The sequence below is a fragment of the Cnephaeus nilssonii genome (genome assembly GCF_951640355.1).
Source record: "Cnephaeus nilssonii genome assembly, chromosome: 13".
Classification (NCBI taxonomy): Eukaryota; Metazoa; Chordata; class Mammalia; order Chiroptera; family Vespertilionidae; genus Cnephaeus; species Cnephaeus nilssonii.
The window spans coordinates 3,631,647-3,646,961 of record NC_137084.1 but is presented as its reverse complement, the minus strand read 5'-3'; the positions used below and the strand labels follow the sequence as shown (position 1 = coordinate 3,646,961).

At 51.2% G+C, this 15,315-nt stretch overlaps 2 protein-coding genes across 2 annotated transcripts; one reads left to right on the top strand and one right to left on the bottom strand.

Annotated features, from left to right (window-relative positions):
- Positions 1–331: 331 nt before the first annotated feature.
- Positions 332–3,481, bottom strand: POLR2G (RNA polymerase II subunit G). Its single transcript, XM_079788956.1, has 8 exons — positions 3,374–3,481; positions 3,134–3,243; positions 2,158–2,317; positions 1,570–1,620; positions 1,402–1,467; positions 1,219–1,290; positions 991–1,024; positions 332–782 (listed from the first exon to the last, which is right to left on the bottom strand). Exons 1-8 carry the CDS (start codon positions 3,383–3,385, stop codon positions 769–771), a joined length of 519 nt encoding a protein of 172 aa, XP_079645082.1. The 5' UTR covers positions 3,386–3,481; the 3' UTR covers positions 332–768.
- Positions 3,482–10,727: 7,246 nt separating this feature from the next.
- Positions 10,728–13,593, top strand: ZBTB3 (zinc finger and BTB domain containing 3). The gene is given in 3 exon segments (XM_079787949.1): positions 10,728–10,866; positions 11,200–12,787; positions 12,789–13,593. Coding segments are annotated over 2 exon segments (1,569 nt in total). The 5' UTR covers positions 10,728–10,866; positions 11,200–11,248; the 3' UTR covers positions 12,819–13,593.
- Positions 13,594–15,315: the final 1,722 nt, after the last annotated feature.

Genomic DNA, 15,315 nt, shown 5'->3' with positions numbered 1-15,315 from the left:
GACCAATAGTATTGCAGAGTGAGGGGGACCAATAGTATTGCAGAGTGAGGTGGACCAATAGTATTGCAGAGTGAGGGAGAGGAGGGTGTGTTTAACTCTGCAGTCACTGCATGCATTCTTCTTGTGTTACTCTAAGGTTATGAGCCCTTTGGCACCTTCAGTTCAGGTTAGTACAGCGATTGCTCAGCACGTAAAGGCCTCTGTTGTTGTACGCATCCTGGGCAGGGCTGTGTGGGGACCCCAGTCTGTGTTCTCACGGTCCTCTTGTTCACCTCCCTTGCTGTCTGCTCTCCCAGCTATGCTCTTAGTAATTTTTAAGGGTGAGGGAAGGGAAAGCATTAGGAAACTAGACTGGTATTCAGAGCGGCTCTAACGATACCATTTGCTGGAAGCCAAAGACAAAACCTTAGTACCTCTCCTTCAATTAGGGCTGCTGTATACTTTGGCAAAAGGGTTACTAGTCGGATCCCCTGTGGCGGAGGCTAGTTGAAGCATCAGGCCAAGAAATGAGGGGCAAGCAGCAACTGCAGTTTAAACAGGAGCAGTTTTACCAAAGGGTAACACTTCCATAGAACCAAAGGCCATTCAGGGTCAGAACACAGGCAGAATCTGGGAGGGGCTAAGCCGGAAGAAGAGCCGGATGTCTTCTGGGACAAGGAGCCTTCCTTGCCTCCCCCACAGCAGCCAGACTGGGCCTCTCGACAACATGGGCGGTGTGACCATCACGCTCCCTAGACAAGGGTCCAACAAGGCAGGAGGCGCCGGTGTTCAGCTCACAAGCCCTAGGAGAGGAAAGGCAGTGGGTTAGACCCGAGCCTGGGGCAGCTGTACCTGCACCTCCCATCCCAGGGCACAGGTCCTGGATCTGCCAAGCAGAGAGCAAGACAGTTCCCTTCATCTGTGCCCCAAGCATTAAATCCCACCTCCACCCCTGTCCCCACACACCCCTTCCCCGGGCAACAACCCGGCCAGGCATGATCGGACACTCACCCAAGTAATCATCCATCAAAGAGCCGATAGCAAACTGCAAGAGGGAAGGTGAAAAGGAAATGAAGCCTAAGCGAGCACAGACCCATCCTCTAAGCCCCAACCCCAGACGTTCTGCCCACCCTCCCCTCTTCGGCAGAAGAGCACAGACCCCCAGGCAGTCTCGGTGGTAAGAGACCAATAGCTCCTGGCTCTGCCTGGCACGGGAAGGCAGGCAGACAAGAGACTCACAATGTCGTTCTTATCCACACGGGTCCCCACAATCTTCAAGCGGATCTCATCGTCCTGCTGAATCACAATGTCCTGGGAGGAGGGAACAGAACACTCAGACTCTCCCTCCTACCCGCCTCAGCCAATCCTCTCCCTCAGAGCGGCTCATGCCCTCCTGTCTCTGACTTCTTCCTACCGACTCACCTCATCCATTGTCTTGTAACATGGTGGGTTGGAGTTAGGATCAAACTCCATCTCGGACGGGATGGACTGAAAGGAAAGTGAGACTGGCTGAGCACTTTAATGGATGCTGCAGGAGGTGGTCACGAATGGGTGTCTCTCCTCAGCCCCGCCCAGCGCGCCCAGACTCACATGTCGGGAGATGAAGCAGGACATGGGTCCAATTTCTGTGAAGAGTCCAACCTAGAAGGAAAATGAGTGGCCCTTGCTTTTTCTGTTGTGTCCAAGTCTCAGCTTCTCCTCTTTCTCTGATTCCTAATAAATTCTCCATGTATTGAAACCACACCAAACTGTAACGTTTTCATTTCTCTTTTTTCAAGCGTTCGTTGTAAGGTAAGCAAATACAGTGTAGTAGTGAAGAGCTGAGGCCTGGGACTTGTCTGTCCAGGATTTCAACACTTGTTGGTCACATGACCTTGGCCACTAGACTTAGTTTCTCTCAGCTTAAGCTTCTATAAAAAGGGATAAAAGCACCACCTGCCAGTCACTGGGAAGCTTTACACATTACCTGGCTCACAGTAACTCCTCCATCAGTGGATGCTACTACCATCATGACTATTAACACTGACGGACATGCCCGAGACAGGACCATTTGACAGGTGAGCAAACTGAAGCACAAAGAAGTGATGTGGCCAAGGATGCACGGTTAGCAAGTGGAGCTGGGACCCACCCTACATCTTCTGAGGGACCATCCCACTTCCTCCCCGTGTGTGGTCTCACCTTGTTGACCTGAGTGACAACAGCATCCACGACTTCCCCTTTAAAGGGCCGGAAAACAATGGCCTTGTACTTAACCGGATAAAGGACAAAGCCCCTGCCGGGCTGGATCACACCAGCACCAATATTGTCGATGGTGGTGACAGCAATGACAAAGCCATACCTGCAAGGAGGATGACAAAGAGAAAGGCACTGTGTGTGGAAGAGCCTCCAAAACCACCTGCAACAAGAATCAGAGACAGCACACAGGGGCAGTAGATGGCACCCCTGCCCCAGAGCTTAGTGGCCAAGAACGACAGGACACGGATCAGTATCTGTAACGCCAAACACTGCTCTCATAATTTCACAAAAAAAATGTCCCAGAAGGCTGCAGTCCTTGAGCCAAGAGACCCTCAGAATCGCTGGGAGGAGCCTATTAAAATGCAGATTTCCAGCCCTGTCTTGAGTCTTGAGTAGGTAGTGATAGGGTGAGGCTCAGTAACCTGCGTGTTCAAAATGCCCCAGGTTATTTGAATGATGGAGGCCAAGTACTCCACGGTGCTAGGCTCCTCCCAGCTCACGCACACATGTGAGTCCTCTCTGTGCACGGCCCAGAGATGTGCCATGTCAGGTCCTGGGCATGGGGGCCAGGGAAACCAGCAGAATCACAGACGGAGGGCAGGTGACGAGAGTGTGAGCTCCACCAGGGCTGGCCTCCCTCTGACTTTGAGGTCACTGTTCCCAGCGATCAACACAGGACCTGGCACCCAAGGGGGCTTTAGGCATGCTGGCGGAGTGGCTGCATGGCCAGCCTCAGCTGAGGGGGACAGTCTTGTGATCCAGCTTTGCCGAAGGCGCCCTGGGAACCCGAGGCAGGAAGCCACTGACTGCCTGCGCGCCTAGGAGTGTGTGAGAGGGCTCCCCAGAGTCGGTGGCAGGACCTTGCAGGAGGAGGAGCTGGGGACAGGGCTGCACGCGGCCCGGAGAGCGCGGCACTCACTTGCCGGTGCAGGTCCCCTCCACCTCGGTGAAGAGCTTCTGCTTCACCGTGTTGAGCAGGTTGGGGCCGAAGTAGCGCGGGTGCAGCAGGATCTCGTGCTCCAAGGAGATCTGCGGGGAGAGCGGGATGGAGACCAGGCAGGGCTCAGCGGGAAGGCGGGCGAGGAGCGGCCGCTGGTCCCGGCGCCCCGCCCCGCGCTGCCCCGGAGCCTGCCCTCGCCGCCCCCGGAGCCCCGCTCACGTGGTAGAACATCTTCCCCCGGGCGCTAGGAGAGCGGCCGCGTCCGCACCTCCCGGGCAGCGGCTCCACCGGCCCGACCGGAAATACACGCAGCCGCCCCAATACCGCTTCCGGGCCTCCGCAGACCCGATTGGACCGCGCTGTGGTGGGCGGGGAAACCCACGAAGCCCCGCCCCCAAGCGACCCAACCGGCGGCTCTCTTAAATTCAGTGCCCAGTAAAGCTGCTCAATAAAGAATTTCTTTTTAGAATAAAGAATTTTAAACGGAATTAATTAATTAATTAGTGAAAGATGGCGTGAATAAAACGCTTTAACAGAGGACATCCGTTTAGCACTCCTGGTAGATGATAATGTTACAGAAAACCGGAGAAGAACCAAGCAACACTTAGAGAGACGGAGTTACATTTATTATGCGCGGGTCCAGAGGAAAATGTCTCTCAAATTCTGGGCCCCAACATGGAGGAATTTTCCCTATTTGTATGTGTTACCTTCTTTGTCTCCCACCTATGGGTTGTTTCCGGCCCCCTTTGCAAGTTCTTTTTTCTTTTTTTATTTATTTTTTTTTCTACATTTTATTGATTTTTTTACAGAGAGGAAGGGAGAGGGACAGAGAGCTAGAAACATCGATGAGAGAGAAACATCGATCAGCTGCCTCCTGCACACTCCCCACTGGGTATGCGCCCGCAACCAAGGCACATGCCCTTGACCGGAATCGAACCCGGGACCCTTGAGTCTCTATCCACGGAGCCAAACCGGCTGGGGCTCTTTTTTCTTTTTTTTAATATATTTTATTGATTTTTTACAGAGAGGGAGAGTTAGAAACATCGATCAGCTGCCTACTGCACACCTCCTACTGGGAATGTGCCCGCAACCAAGGTACATGCCCTTGACCTGAATCGAACCTGGGACCCTTGAGTCCGCAGGCCGACGCTCTATCCACTGAGCCAAACCGGTGAGGGCCCTTTGCAAGTTCTTAAAGAGCCCCTATGTGCTGGGGCCTTGAGGCCTCAAACAAAGGCTTGGCCTGGTGCCAGCACTGATAACTTCGTCCGGGGAAGGTTTAATGGCCTCTTTGAAGTGGGAGTAGTCTTATTTTCCTTATTATTTAAGCAAGCAAGCATTTACAGAAGCCAAATAGGAGGGTTAAAATTTCAAACAGCAATTTTTTCAGTGATGGCGAACCTATGACACGCGTGTCAGCACTGACACGCGTAGCCATTTCTGATGACACGCGGCCGCTGAGGCAGCCGCATGCCGAGGATGAAACATTTGCTGCTCCTGAGGATGAAACATTTGCGAAATAATGTTTTTGCCTCAAAGTGACACACTACCCGAGTTATGCTCAGTTTTTTGGCCAAGTTTGACACACCAAGCTCAAAAGGTTGCCCATCACTGTGATGGATGCTTCAGTCTCAGAATTGAGTTAAATTGTAGGACACCCAGCTGCTGGTGTCTGGCAATCGCTTGGATGTGGGGGGTTGGGGGGAGGGTAGAGGAGGTGTAGGGAGCACATTGTAACTGGAGCCAGAATCATTAGCAATAAATAGCTGAAACTCGTCACCTCCTTTTTCCCAACAGGTTTGCTTCCAGAACACAGGTGTGTCCTGAAAACCGCCACTAAATCAAACGCAAAATGGGAAAGGCAGATTCATATCAACATCGTCATTATTGGACACATAGATTCCGGCAAGTCCACCACTACTGGGCACCTGACCTACAAATGTGGTCAGGTTCACAAGAGAACCATCGGAAATTTTGAGAAGGAGGCTGCTCAGATGGGAAGGACTCCTTCAAGTATGCCTGGGTCTTGGATAAACTGAAAGCTGAACGTGAGCGCGGTATCACCATTGATGCCCCCTGGTGGAAATTCGAGACCAGCAAGCATTATGTGACCATCACTGATGCCCCAGGACACAGAGACTTTATCAAAAACATGATTACAGCTCTAACCGGTTTGGCTCAGTGGATAGAGCGTCGGTCTGTGGACTCAAGGGTCCCAGGTTCGATTCCAGTCAAGGGCATGTACCTTGGTTGCAGGCACATCTCCAGTAGGGGGTGTGCAGGAGGCAGCTGATCGATGTTTCTCTCTCATCGATGTTTCTAACTCTCTATCCCTCTCCCTTCCTCTCTGTAAAAAATCAATAAAATATATTTTTAAAAAAACATGATTACAGGCACTTCTCAAGCTGACTGTGCTGCCCTGATCGTTGCTGCTGGTGTTGGTGAATTTGAAGCAGGTATCTCCAAGAATGGACAGACCCTTGACCATGGCCTCTGGCTTACACACAGGGTGTGAAACAGCTGATTATTGGTGTTAACAACATGGATTCCACTGAGCCGAACTGCAGCCAAAAGAGATCCGAGGATATTGTTAAAGAAGTCAGCACTTAGCCCTGGGTGATGTGGCTCAGTTGATTGGACATCATCCCCTGCACCAAAGGGTTGCTGGTTGGATTCCCAGTCAGAGCACGTGCCCGAGTTTCAGGCTCAATCCCTGGGGTGGGACGTGCAGGAGGCATCTGATGGATATTTCATTCTCACATCGATGTTTCTCTCTCTCCCTGTCCCTTCCTCTCTCTCTCTCAAAATCAATACAAAATATTAAAAAAAGAGGTCAGCACCAGCATTAAGAAAATTGGCTACAATCCTAACACAGTGGCTGTGGCTGTGGTTGAAACACATGTGGCCTGTTTGTGTGGCCTGGGCTTCTTCACCGCATTGTGGTAGGGTTCTAGGAGCAATTATCCCAAGAGGACCAGCCAGAAGCTGTATCCCCCTTTAAAAATATTTTTTAATTGATTTCAGAGAGTAAGGAAGAGGGAGAGAGATAGAAACATCAATGATGAGAGAGAATCATTGATCAGCTGCCTCCTGCACGCCCCCTCCTGGGGATCAAGCCTGCAACCCTGGCATGTGCCCTGACTGGGAATCAAACCGTGATTTCCTGGCTCATAGGTCGACGTTCAACCACTGAGCCACGCTTGGCGGGTTGTATCTTCTTTTATAACCTAGCCCCTCGAAAGTCACACGTCCCTGGAGGAGACAGTCCCTCCCAGACTCAGGTCAGAGACCTTTCCTGATGGGAGAAGCATCAGTGTCACATTGTACAGTGAGTCTGTGGAAGGGAAGATCTTGTCAAGGCCATCTTGGAAAATAGAATCCACTGTAAGAAGAGAATCTCTGCAGCCTAGATAGTAGAGAGAAGCCCTTGTGATGATGTCTGTCATCACCTGTCTTCCAAAGACCCACAAACAAGCAGCAGGTCCAGCCCCTGGAGGGCAACCTTTGCACAAGGATCATCCATCTCAGCTGCCCCTCTTCCTGCTTCTGGGCCAGTGGTCGGCAAACCACGGCTTGTGAGCCACATGAGACCGACACCCCCACTTCTTCTAACGCCACTTCTTCAAAATAGACTCCCCCAGGCCGAAAATCAACTTCTGCGCATGGGCCACGAAGTTTCAAACGTGGTATTTTGTGGAAGAGCCACACTCAAGGGGCCAAAGAGCCGCATGTGGCTCGTGAGCCACGGTTTGCCGACCACTGTTCTAGGCCACCATTCTTCCAACAACTAGGATAATCCTGCCCAAATCCTCTGGCCTTGGGCACTACAATCATGTGGGAACACTCCAGGAAGACAGATCTACAATAGTGATTAGGGTTGTGGCTATGAAGACCAGCATTCCGTCTCTGCTCTGACTTGTATTCACTGAGTGACCTTGGCCAAATTACTTAGCCACACTGAACCTCAGTCTCTTCTTCTAATAGAGACAGGAAAAGCTATTATGGAATTAGGGACTATATTTTTAGCCTATTGCTAGCATTTAATAAATGCTAAATAAATGGTACATGTTTTTCTAACTTCTACAAATGCACAGAAACATGGAAGCAAAGCTTTTTCATCTTTTTCCTTGGGGGAAAGTTACTACTCCAAGTAAGAAATGTCTTTAGTTTTAGCTTTAAATTTCACATGCAGTTTTTCATGTGCTATAATCTGTCTATGCTAGCTTAGTACCTCTATTCCCTAAATGAGAGCTTTTATTTAAAAATAATAATAATACAGCCGAAACCAGTTTGGCTTAGTGGATAGAGCATCAGCCTGCGGAGTGAAAGGTCCCAAGTTCGATTCCAGTCAAGGGCATGTACCTTGGTTTCGGGCACATCCCCAGTAGGAGGTGTGCAGGAGGCAGCTGATCAATATTTCTCTCTCATCGATGTTTCTAGCTCTCTATCCCTCTTCCTTCCTCTCTGTAAAAAATCAGTAAAATATATTTTTAAAAAATACAAACAACTAAATGGTGCTCCAGAAAGACGTGTCCCGGTGTCCTGTAGCTCTGTGTGCCCCGCTGTGAGAAGCAAAGCCTCCAAGTTGTGCCCTGCTTACCGGTGCTCCTGGGGTGGGGGAAGCCTAAACCCAGGGCACACTTGGTTCATTAAGCTCTGGTGGCCACTGGTTGCACTGACCAGAGGGAGCCCCTTCAGATTTGCACAGAGGTTGAAAGAACTGCAACTGTAAATATCTCGAGCCAGTCTGCATGGCGCTCCCAGAGGGTGCCACGCTCACGGTCTTTTTGCTCAAACTCATCTTCACCTGGTCCTTTTGGCACCTATAGGAACATGGCTGCTTTAGCTTCCCAAACAGCCTATGCTCCTTACTGCTCAGCCGCTCCAGCAGCCCTCTACCCCTCACGTCTGTCTTTCCTCCAGTCCCCAGCTTTAAATACTCTCTGTGTGCCGGGACACTCCCAATCTGTAGCTCCAGCCCCAACGTTTCACTGGATCTTCAGGCCCACAAGTCTAACTGGCTAAGGGGAATCTCTACATACGGGTCAAAAACAGAACTCTCAATTTTCCTCCCCACTGTCCCCATCTCAGAAGATGGAGGAAGATGGCTCTGTCAGACAGTAAAGCATCAAACAGAAGGTCAAATTATAGGGGGAAGGTTAGGGAGAGGTGGGGGAGGTAAGAGATCAACTGAAGGACTTGAATGCATGCATATAAGCATAACCAATGGACACAAAACTCTGGGGGGTGAGGGCATGTATGGGTGTGGGGTGGGGGGGACAATGGTAAGATATGTACACATATAATACCTTAATAAAAAAAAGAAAAAAGAAAAAGAAGATGGCTCTGTCAGCCACACCATTGCTCATGCTACAATTCTGGCCACCCTTGACTTCCTTTTTTCTCTTGTCCCTCATCTCTTATCTTTAAAAAAAAATGATTGACTTTAGAGAGTGTGTGTGAGAGATACAGAAACATTGATTTGTTGTTCCATTTATTATGCATTCATTGGTTGATTCTTTTTAAAAATATATATTTTATTTATTTTTTACAGAGAGGAAGGGAGAGGGATAGAGAGTTAGAAACATCGATGAGAGAGAAACATCAATCAGCTGCCTCCCGCACACTCCCCACTGGGTATGTGCCCGCAACCAAGGCACATGCCCTTGACAGGAATCAAATCTGGGACCCCTGAGTCCGCAGGCAGACGCTCTATCCACTGAGTCAAACCGGTTAGGGCCATTGGTTGATTCTTGTATGTGCTTTAACAGGAGACAAACCTGCAACCTTGGCATATTGGGACTATGCTCTCACCAACTGAGCTACTCCTCCAGGGCCCTCGTCTCCTATCTTAATTTTGGCAAAGTCTGTTGACCCTACACTTCGCTCTAGCTCCACTACCACTACCCTTGTGTAGCCACTATCATTTCCTGCTCCCACTTTTATCCTCTATGGTCATTTACCACAGAGTAGCCAGGGTAAGCCTTTAACCTTTTGCACTCGGATGTCGAGTGTGACTCGACACGGTTAGCATCGGTAGCAGCTCTTTTTATACTCTTTGAATGTATCAATAATTTGAAATATAAAAAAATCCAAATAAATAAGTTTGTATGTAAAGAAACTCCAGTTTTTTATTCTACTGCCATGCTTTGTAAAATCTGGGGTATTTAAAAAATTAAATCCCGAGTAGAATAAAGGAATTGAGAAAAAAGCAAGCGAGTGCAAAGGGTTAAAAACAAGAATCGTATAAAAATACTTCCCTGCTTAAAACCCACTAATGGGTTCCCATTACACGCAGAATAGAATAGGAACTCCTCACTGTGGCCAATGAAATCCCAGGCCACCCATCTGCGTGACGCCAGATTTTCTTCATATAATCAAAACAACATTCCATAATGGCTTGGAGCAGATGTGTGAATCCAGCTGTCTTCTATTAGGCCAGACATTAAGGAAATTTGGAAAAATGTAAAGCAATGCCACTATTTTCACGACATGTTTTTGGTTTGGGAAAATATAGTACTTTTTCACACACACACAGTATTACTTAGTTAGTTGTAACTGCTATACAATAAATACTCTATGGCTTGGAAGGGTATCTTGAAGAGGTGGGGTCTCAAGCTGAGGCCAGTGAGGCCTGCAGGCCTCCAACACAAGGATGGAGGGTAGATGAACTGACCCTGGTTCTGATTCGCTCTGATTGGAGGGCTTGGCTGCAGCACCAAGTGGAGAGGCTGGTGTGGGTGAAGCGGGGAGCAGTGGGTTACAGGCACTGAATTAACCCTCTGGGAACCCTGTCAACATACTGCTCTGGTCAGGAAGGAGGCAGGTGTCACTAACTCCCAACGTACAGCCCTTTCCTTTGTCTAGGGACTTCTCCAAGATTTCGTCAAAAGCAGCCATGCTCTTCATTGTCCTGTCCTGGGCTGCTGCAGGGCCCTGAGCCCGCCATGGGCACCTGCCCAGACAGAGGCCACCAACCTCTGCTTTGGAAGGTGCCTACGGAGCTCAGGCAAGGACTGCGACGGCACTCAGGCCCTGCTGGCTCTCTGACACCGCCATCACGGAGTCAGGAGCCCGAACCCTCCGGTGGAGGGGAGCGGGCAGCGGGGCTCTATGGAAACGCTGAGGGTGTAAGGAACCTGCAAGAAGTTCGCAGAGGTGTGGCTACTGCCCACGGGTACGGCAGAGCCGGGTCTAAAACCGGGGCCTCCTGAGTCCCACACCAGCTGTTCGTCCTCCTCCTCCGCTCGGCCTGCAGCTGACGCAACACTACCCTCTGGAGGGCCTCCCCTCCCCACCCCGCCGCCAGGTGGACGCGCTCCGCCACCTAGAGCCGGGTCCCCGCTTCAGGTAGATGGAGAAGCTCAGCCAATCCAGAGGGCTCTGAGGCAAAGAAGGCGGGACCAGGAAGAAAAGTTTAGGACAGCAACGCCAGCCAATCCGACGCCTAGCTGCCTGAGCGACGGCCACCAGCACCCACTTGGAAACGCCGCTCCGAGAGGGCGGTGCTTCGTGGACAGGGAGCCAATCCGCGACGAGGGAAGGCAAAGTTGCGCCCGTTGCATCTGAGGAGGTGGGAAGGGGCGGAGTTCGCCCAGTGGCTGCTCGGTGGAGGGTGAGGGATCAGCTTCCTCTGCTAGTTCGCACCCTAGGACTTCTTAGCCCCTGGAATGCGAGAGAGGCTCAGGGAGTTCCCGGAGCGGGGCGTAGAGGTATCGCCGGGAAGGCCTGGGGGCGAGAGAGACTTCTAGTTTGGAGGAGGTGCTGAAAACCACCGGGTGGCCATAGAGGAAGCGGGGGCTGGTTAGGGGGAGGGACTTCCGGGGGGCGGGGTTTGTTGGCTGGGTGGGGCCTGCTGCTAAGGTTAAGTGGAGGGGGCGGAGCTAAAAGACCACTGGTTGTGACCTAAGAGAAAAGGATGGTTATTTAAAGGAGCGTTTTGGGGTCAGGACAGTGTTGCCAGAGGTATGTTGGTGGCAGCTCGGGGCTGACATAACGGTTTCTGGGGAGGTTACCAGCCCTAACCCACTGTCCTCTCTTCCCAGGGAACCACTGGTGGGGACCTTTCTAGGGGCCTACCCCTCGTGGGGTGCTATGGAGTTTCCAGAACACAGCCAGCAGCTGCTGCAGAGCCTCCGAGAGCAGCGGTCCCAGGGTTTTCTTTGCGACTGCACCGTGATGGTGGGTAGCACCCAGTTCCTGGCCCATCGGGCTGTGCTCGCCTCCTGCAGCCCGTTCTTCCAGCTTTTCTACAAAGAGCGGGAACTGGACAAGAGGGACCTGGTGTGTATCCACAACGAGATTGTCACGGCCCCAGCCTTTGGGCTGCTTCTGGACTTCATGTACGCTGGCCAGCTGGTCCTGAGGGGGGACACCCCCGTGGAAGACGTGCTGGCAGCTGCCAGTTACTTGCACATGAATGACATCGTCAAGGTGTGTAAGCGGCGTCTGCAAGCCCGGGGCCTGGCAGAGGCAGACAGCACCAAGAAGGAGGAGGAGACCAGCTCACAGCCCCTCAGTTTGGAGTTTTTGTCCAATTCTTCCCGCGGCCCTCAGCCCTCCTTGGCATCTGCTGAGCTGTCAGGCCACTGGGGCAAAGGGGAGTGGAAAGGCCCTGCTGCTCCCTCACCCACTGTCTGTCCTCCAGACGAGCCGCCGATGCCCAGCGGGGCCGACACGACGCAGCCTGGCGTGGAGGTTGACTCGCTGCATCTACGGGCGCCCCCTCCACCGGTGGCGGACGTCTCCCTCGCCAGCCCGAGCAGCTCCACAGAGACCATTCCTGCACACTTCTACTCTTCTGGCCTTCCCCCAGTTCCGGTGGAGCCACTGGCTCCCCTCGACGTGGGTTCTGAGAGCCTGAGGGTGGTGGAGCCGAGGGGTACTGGAGGACCATTGCAAGGCTTCTACGGCCCACCTTCGGCTGCAGCCCCCGTCCCAGCCCCAGCCCCATCCCAGGCTCCTACCCCGGCAGAAGCTGAGCTGGTCCAGGTGAAAGTAGAAGCAATTGTGATTTCTGATGAGGAGCCCGATGTGTCAGAGAACCAGCCTCCGGGGCCTGAGGGGCTGTTCCCACCTGGAGAGGCCGTGTATGGTGCTCAGCCTCCCCAGCCAGAGGCTTTTGAGGAGCCGAGGGCAGCAGGATTGGAGGAGGTGGGGCCAAGTGACCAGTTTCTGCCCTCCGAGTCTCACCTGCCCTACCATTTGCTGCCAGGCCCAGGGCAGTATCACCGAGGGCTGGTGACCTCGCCCCTGCCGGCACCCCCCGCCCTGCATGAGCCACTTTACCTGCCTTCTGAATACGAAGCGGCCCCGGGAAGCTTTGGTGTTTTTACTGAGGATGTTCCCACTTGCAAGACATGCGGGAAGACCTTCTCATGCTCTTACACGCTACGGCGCCACGCCACAGTGCACACACGTGAGCGACCCTATGAGTGCCGCTACTGCCTGCGCAGCTACACGCAGTCGGGGGACCTGTACCGCCACATCCGCAAGGCTCACAATGAGGACCTGGCCAAACGCAGCAAACCGGATCCGGAAGCCAGCCCCCTCCTGGGAGTGCAGCCCCTCCCTGGCTCCCCCACAGCAGACAGACAGAACTCTGGTGGAGGGCCACCCAAAGATTTTGTACTCGGCCCCAAAAACTAACATCTGGGGAGCATGAGCTGATGCTCGGCCTGCTCTTGGGACACAGAAGGTTGGCAGCATCTCATGTCCCCTGCTGGGTGGCAGAATGGGTGCTGCCCAGACTGACGGGCCCTCCCACCCTTTGCTTTCCCCAGTCGGTTCCTCTCCAAGGGCACCGGGAATCTTCCCGGTGTAATCACTTCTCACTCTGCGTTCTGGACCATAAAGCGAGCAGTGAAAGTATCTTACTGAACTGGTGTTGGCTGGTTTCTTCCACAAACCTGCATGACGCCTGACGCTTTCATCCCTCTCCTCTAGATCCTTTAAGAAAATGACATCTGTCCTTGGGGTGGCAGTGAGGATCAGGTTGCTTTTGAGGAAAGAAGTGGCATAGGCACAGGGTAATGTAGACTCTGCTTAGGAAAAGTCTATAAATGAGGGAGTCTCACACAATCATGGCTTGTTATTGTAGTGAGCTCCTGTGGACTGGGCTGTGTTAGGGACTTCATATAAGTGCTCATTTAGTCCTCAATAACTCTCTGAGTTATTAGCCCACCCCTTTTTGCCCACCGACAAGGGAACTTGAAATTCAAAAATTCAAGTTAACTTGTTCAAGGTCACAGAGCTGGTTAAGGGGCAAGCTGGGATCTGAACCATGGCTTGTGACTAAACACACCAGGCTCACGATGCTGGTTTAAAATCTGTTGAAAATACTTTCCTGAGAACTATGAGTTTTCTTTTTTCCTTTTGACTGTTGGGCTCTGCGTCCTTACCCCTTCACCTCTGTTTTCCGCGTAGAAAGACCTTTGGTTGGCCGTTTCAACAACATATACTGTGTTGGTGACCTGAAATTTTTGCTTACATGTCATAAATAGGAACATAAGAAATGGAGAGGCAGACAGCACTAAGGCCTGTGGGATAGGTTCGTGGGGGGAAGTTGAGGGCTTTGGTGTGGAAATGATGGGTGCTTGGGAAACTCCAGATGAGAGAATCCTACTTAAAAAGTGTGATGACAGCCTGGAGGTGAAATTACTCCTGTGCGGTCACAGATGGCTATTGACAGTAGAGATAGCAGAGAACTGGGAGTTTTGGGTGTTGAGGTAGGATGGGGGAAAAGTTCTAGAAGTGTAAGAGAAGGGCCTGCCCCTGTGCTGCTGTAGGATGGGCTAGAGGCTCCCTAGAAACCCTCCTCTCCGGCATAGGAGGAATCCAGTGCAAGGAAAGCAGGAAGGAGAATTTAGAAGGTGAATATATGAGTAAATTTTCTGAATTTCTTTGATCTTTTTTTGGATTTGACTGTCATAATCAGCTACTATTTTTGAGTTTTGGGAAGGAGGCAGAGCTAAGCATTGAAGATTTGGCCACAGAAAGCTCCTATTGGGGGCATTATGGGAAACAAAAGTTGATGCTTATCATGTTCACGGCCGAAAAGAGATAATTCTCACCTTGCACTTCCCTTGTGTTGGAATAACCGTTTAGTTCCTCTTTCAAAAAGCTAACTTTATTCATGCGAATACATGGCTGCCTGAACTCCTTGGTGAAACAGGGCAAGGTCCACGTACGTACATACAATAAGAGCTATTCTGGCTGAGTGGAGCACCCTTCCCAGTCATTGCTAGAGGAAGTGAAAATGCCTAAAAGCAATCAGTTGCTTCGAAAGGGTGAAGTTTACGGTATGTGAAATATATAAAAAGAAATCGGTTGCCTTAGAACACGGGTTCCTAAAAGCAAGATATAATAAATGTGTGCACGTGTGAACATAATTGAATATCATTCCTTTAGACCAGTGGTCGGCAAACTCATTAGCCAACAGAGCCAAATATCAACAGGACAGCGATTGAAATTTCTTTTGAGAGCCAAATTTTTTAAACTTAAACTACTTCTAACGCCACTTCTTCAAAATAGACTTGCCCAGGCCGTGGTATTTTGTGGAAGAGCCACACTCAAGGGGCCAAAGAGCCGCATGTGGCTCGCGAGCCGCAGTTTGCCGACCACGGCTTTAGACGGTGTGAACAGGAACCACTGCTACCCTCTCAGCCACCCTCACACCTAGCACGAGGGGCTGTTACTTGGTGACATTCCCTGAAGAGCAAGCATTTGCTTTCACTTCGCAGCATAGGATGCATTTTTTTTTAACTTTTTGAAATTAAAGTGGTTGACACTCAATATTATAGTAGTTTCAGAGACGAGATGCATCGTTCTTTGGCAGTGGCAGTTAGGAATTTTCAAGATGTTCAAAGCAGCAGCCGACACAATTAAGGCCACAGTTGCCTCACTTTATCGGTTTGCTGATGCTGGGAACAGCTTATGACAGCCTGTGGCGGCAGTGTGCTCAAGAGAATTATCTTTAGTTTTCACGGCTTTTGATGGTCCGTCCCATCCATGGATTCATGGAACCACAGGTCAGCTCATCTAACCTCTAGTCCAACAGGGATCCTCCTCCTGCCAGTTGTTAAACCTGTTTGCAAGATAACTCTGTCCCCCAAGGAAACCTATTGGCATTGCTGGAGACCTCTAATCATTGGGTAATGCTT

Bases quoted from the DNA above. Each gene is read 5' to 3' on its own strand.
- POLR2G (XM_079788956.1), bottom strand. The intron at 1,468-1,569 runs GTGAGTCTGGGC...CTTTCCTTTCAG, and splicing joins CCTGCTTCATCTCCCGACAT to TCCATCCCGTCCGAGATGGA. The intron at 1,025-1,218 runs GTGAGTCTCTTG...TCCCTCTTGCAG, and splicing joins GTGTGGATAAGAACGACATT to TTTGCTATCGGCTCTTTGAT.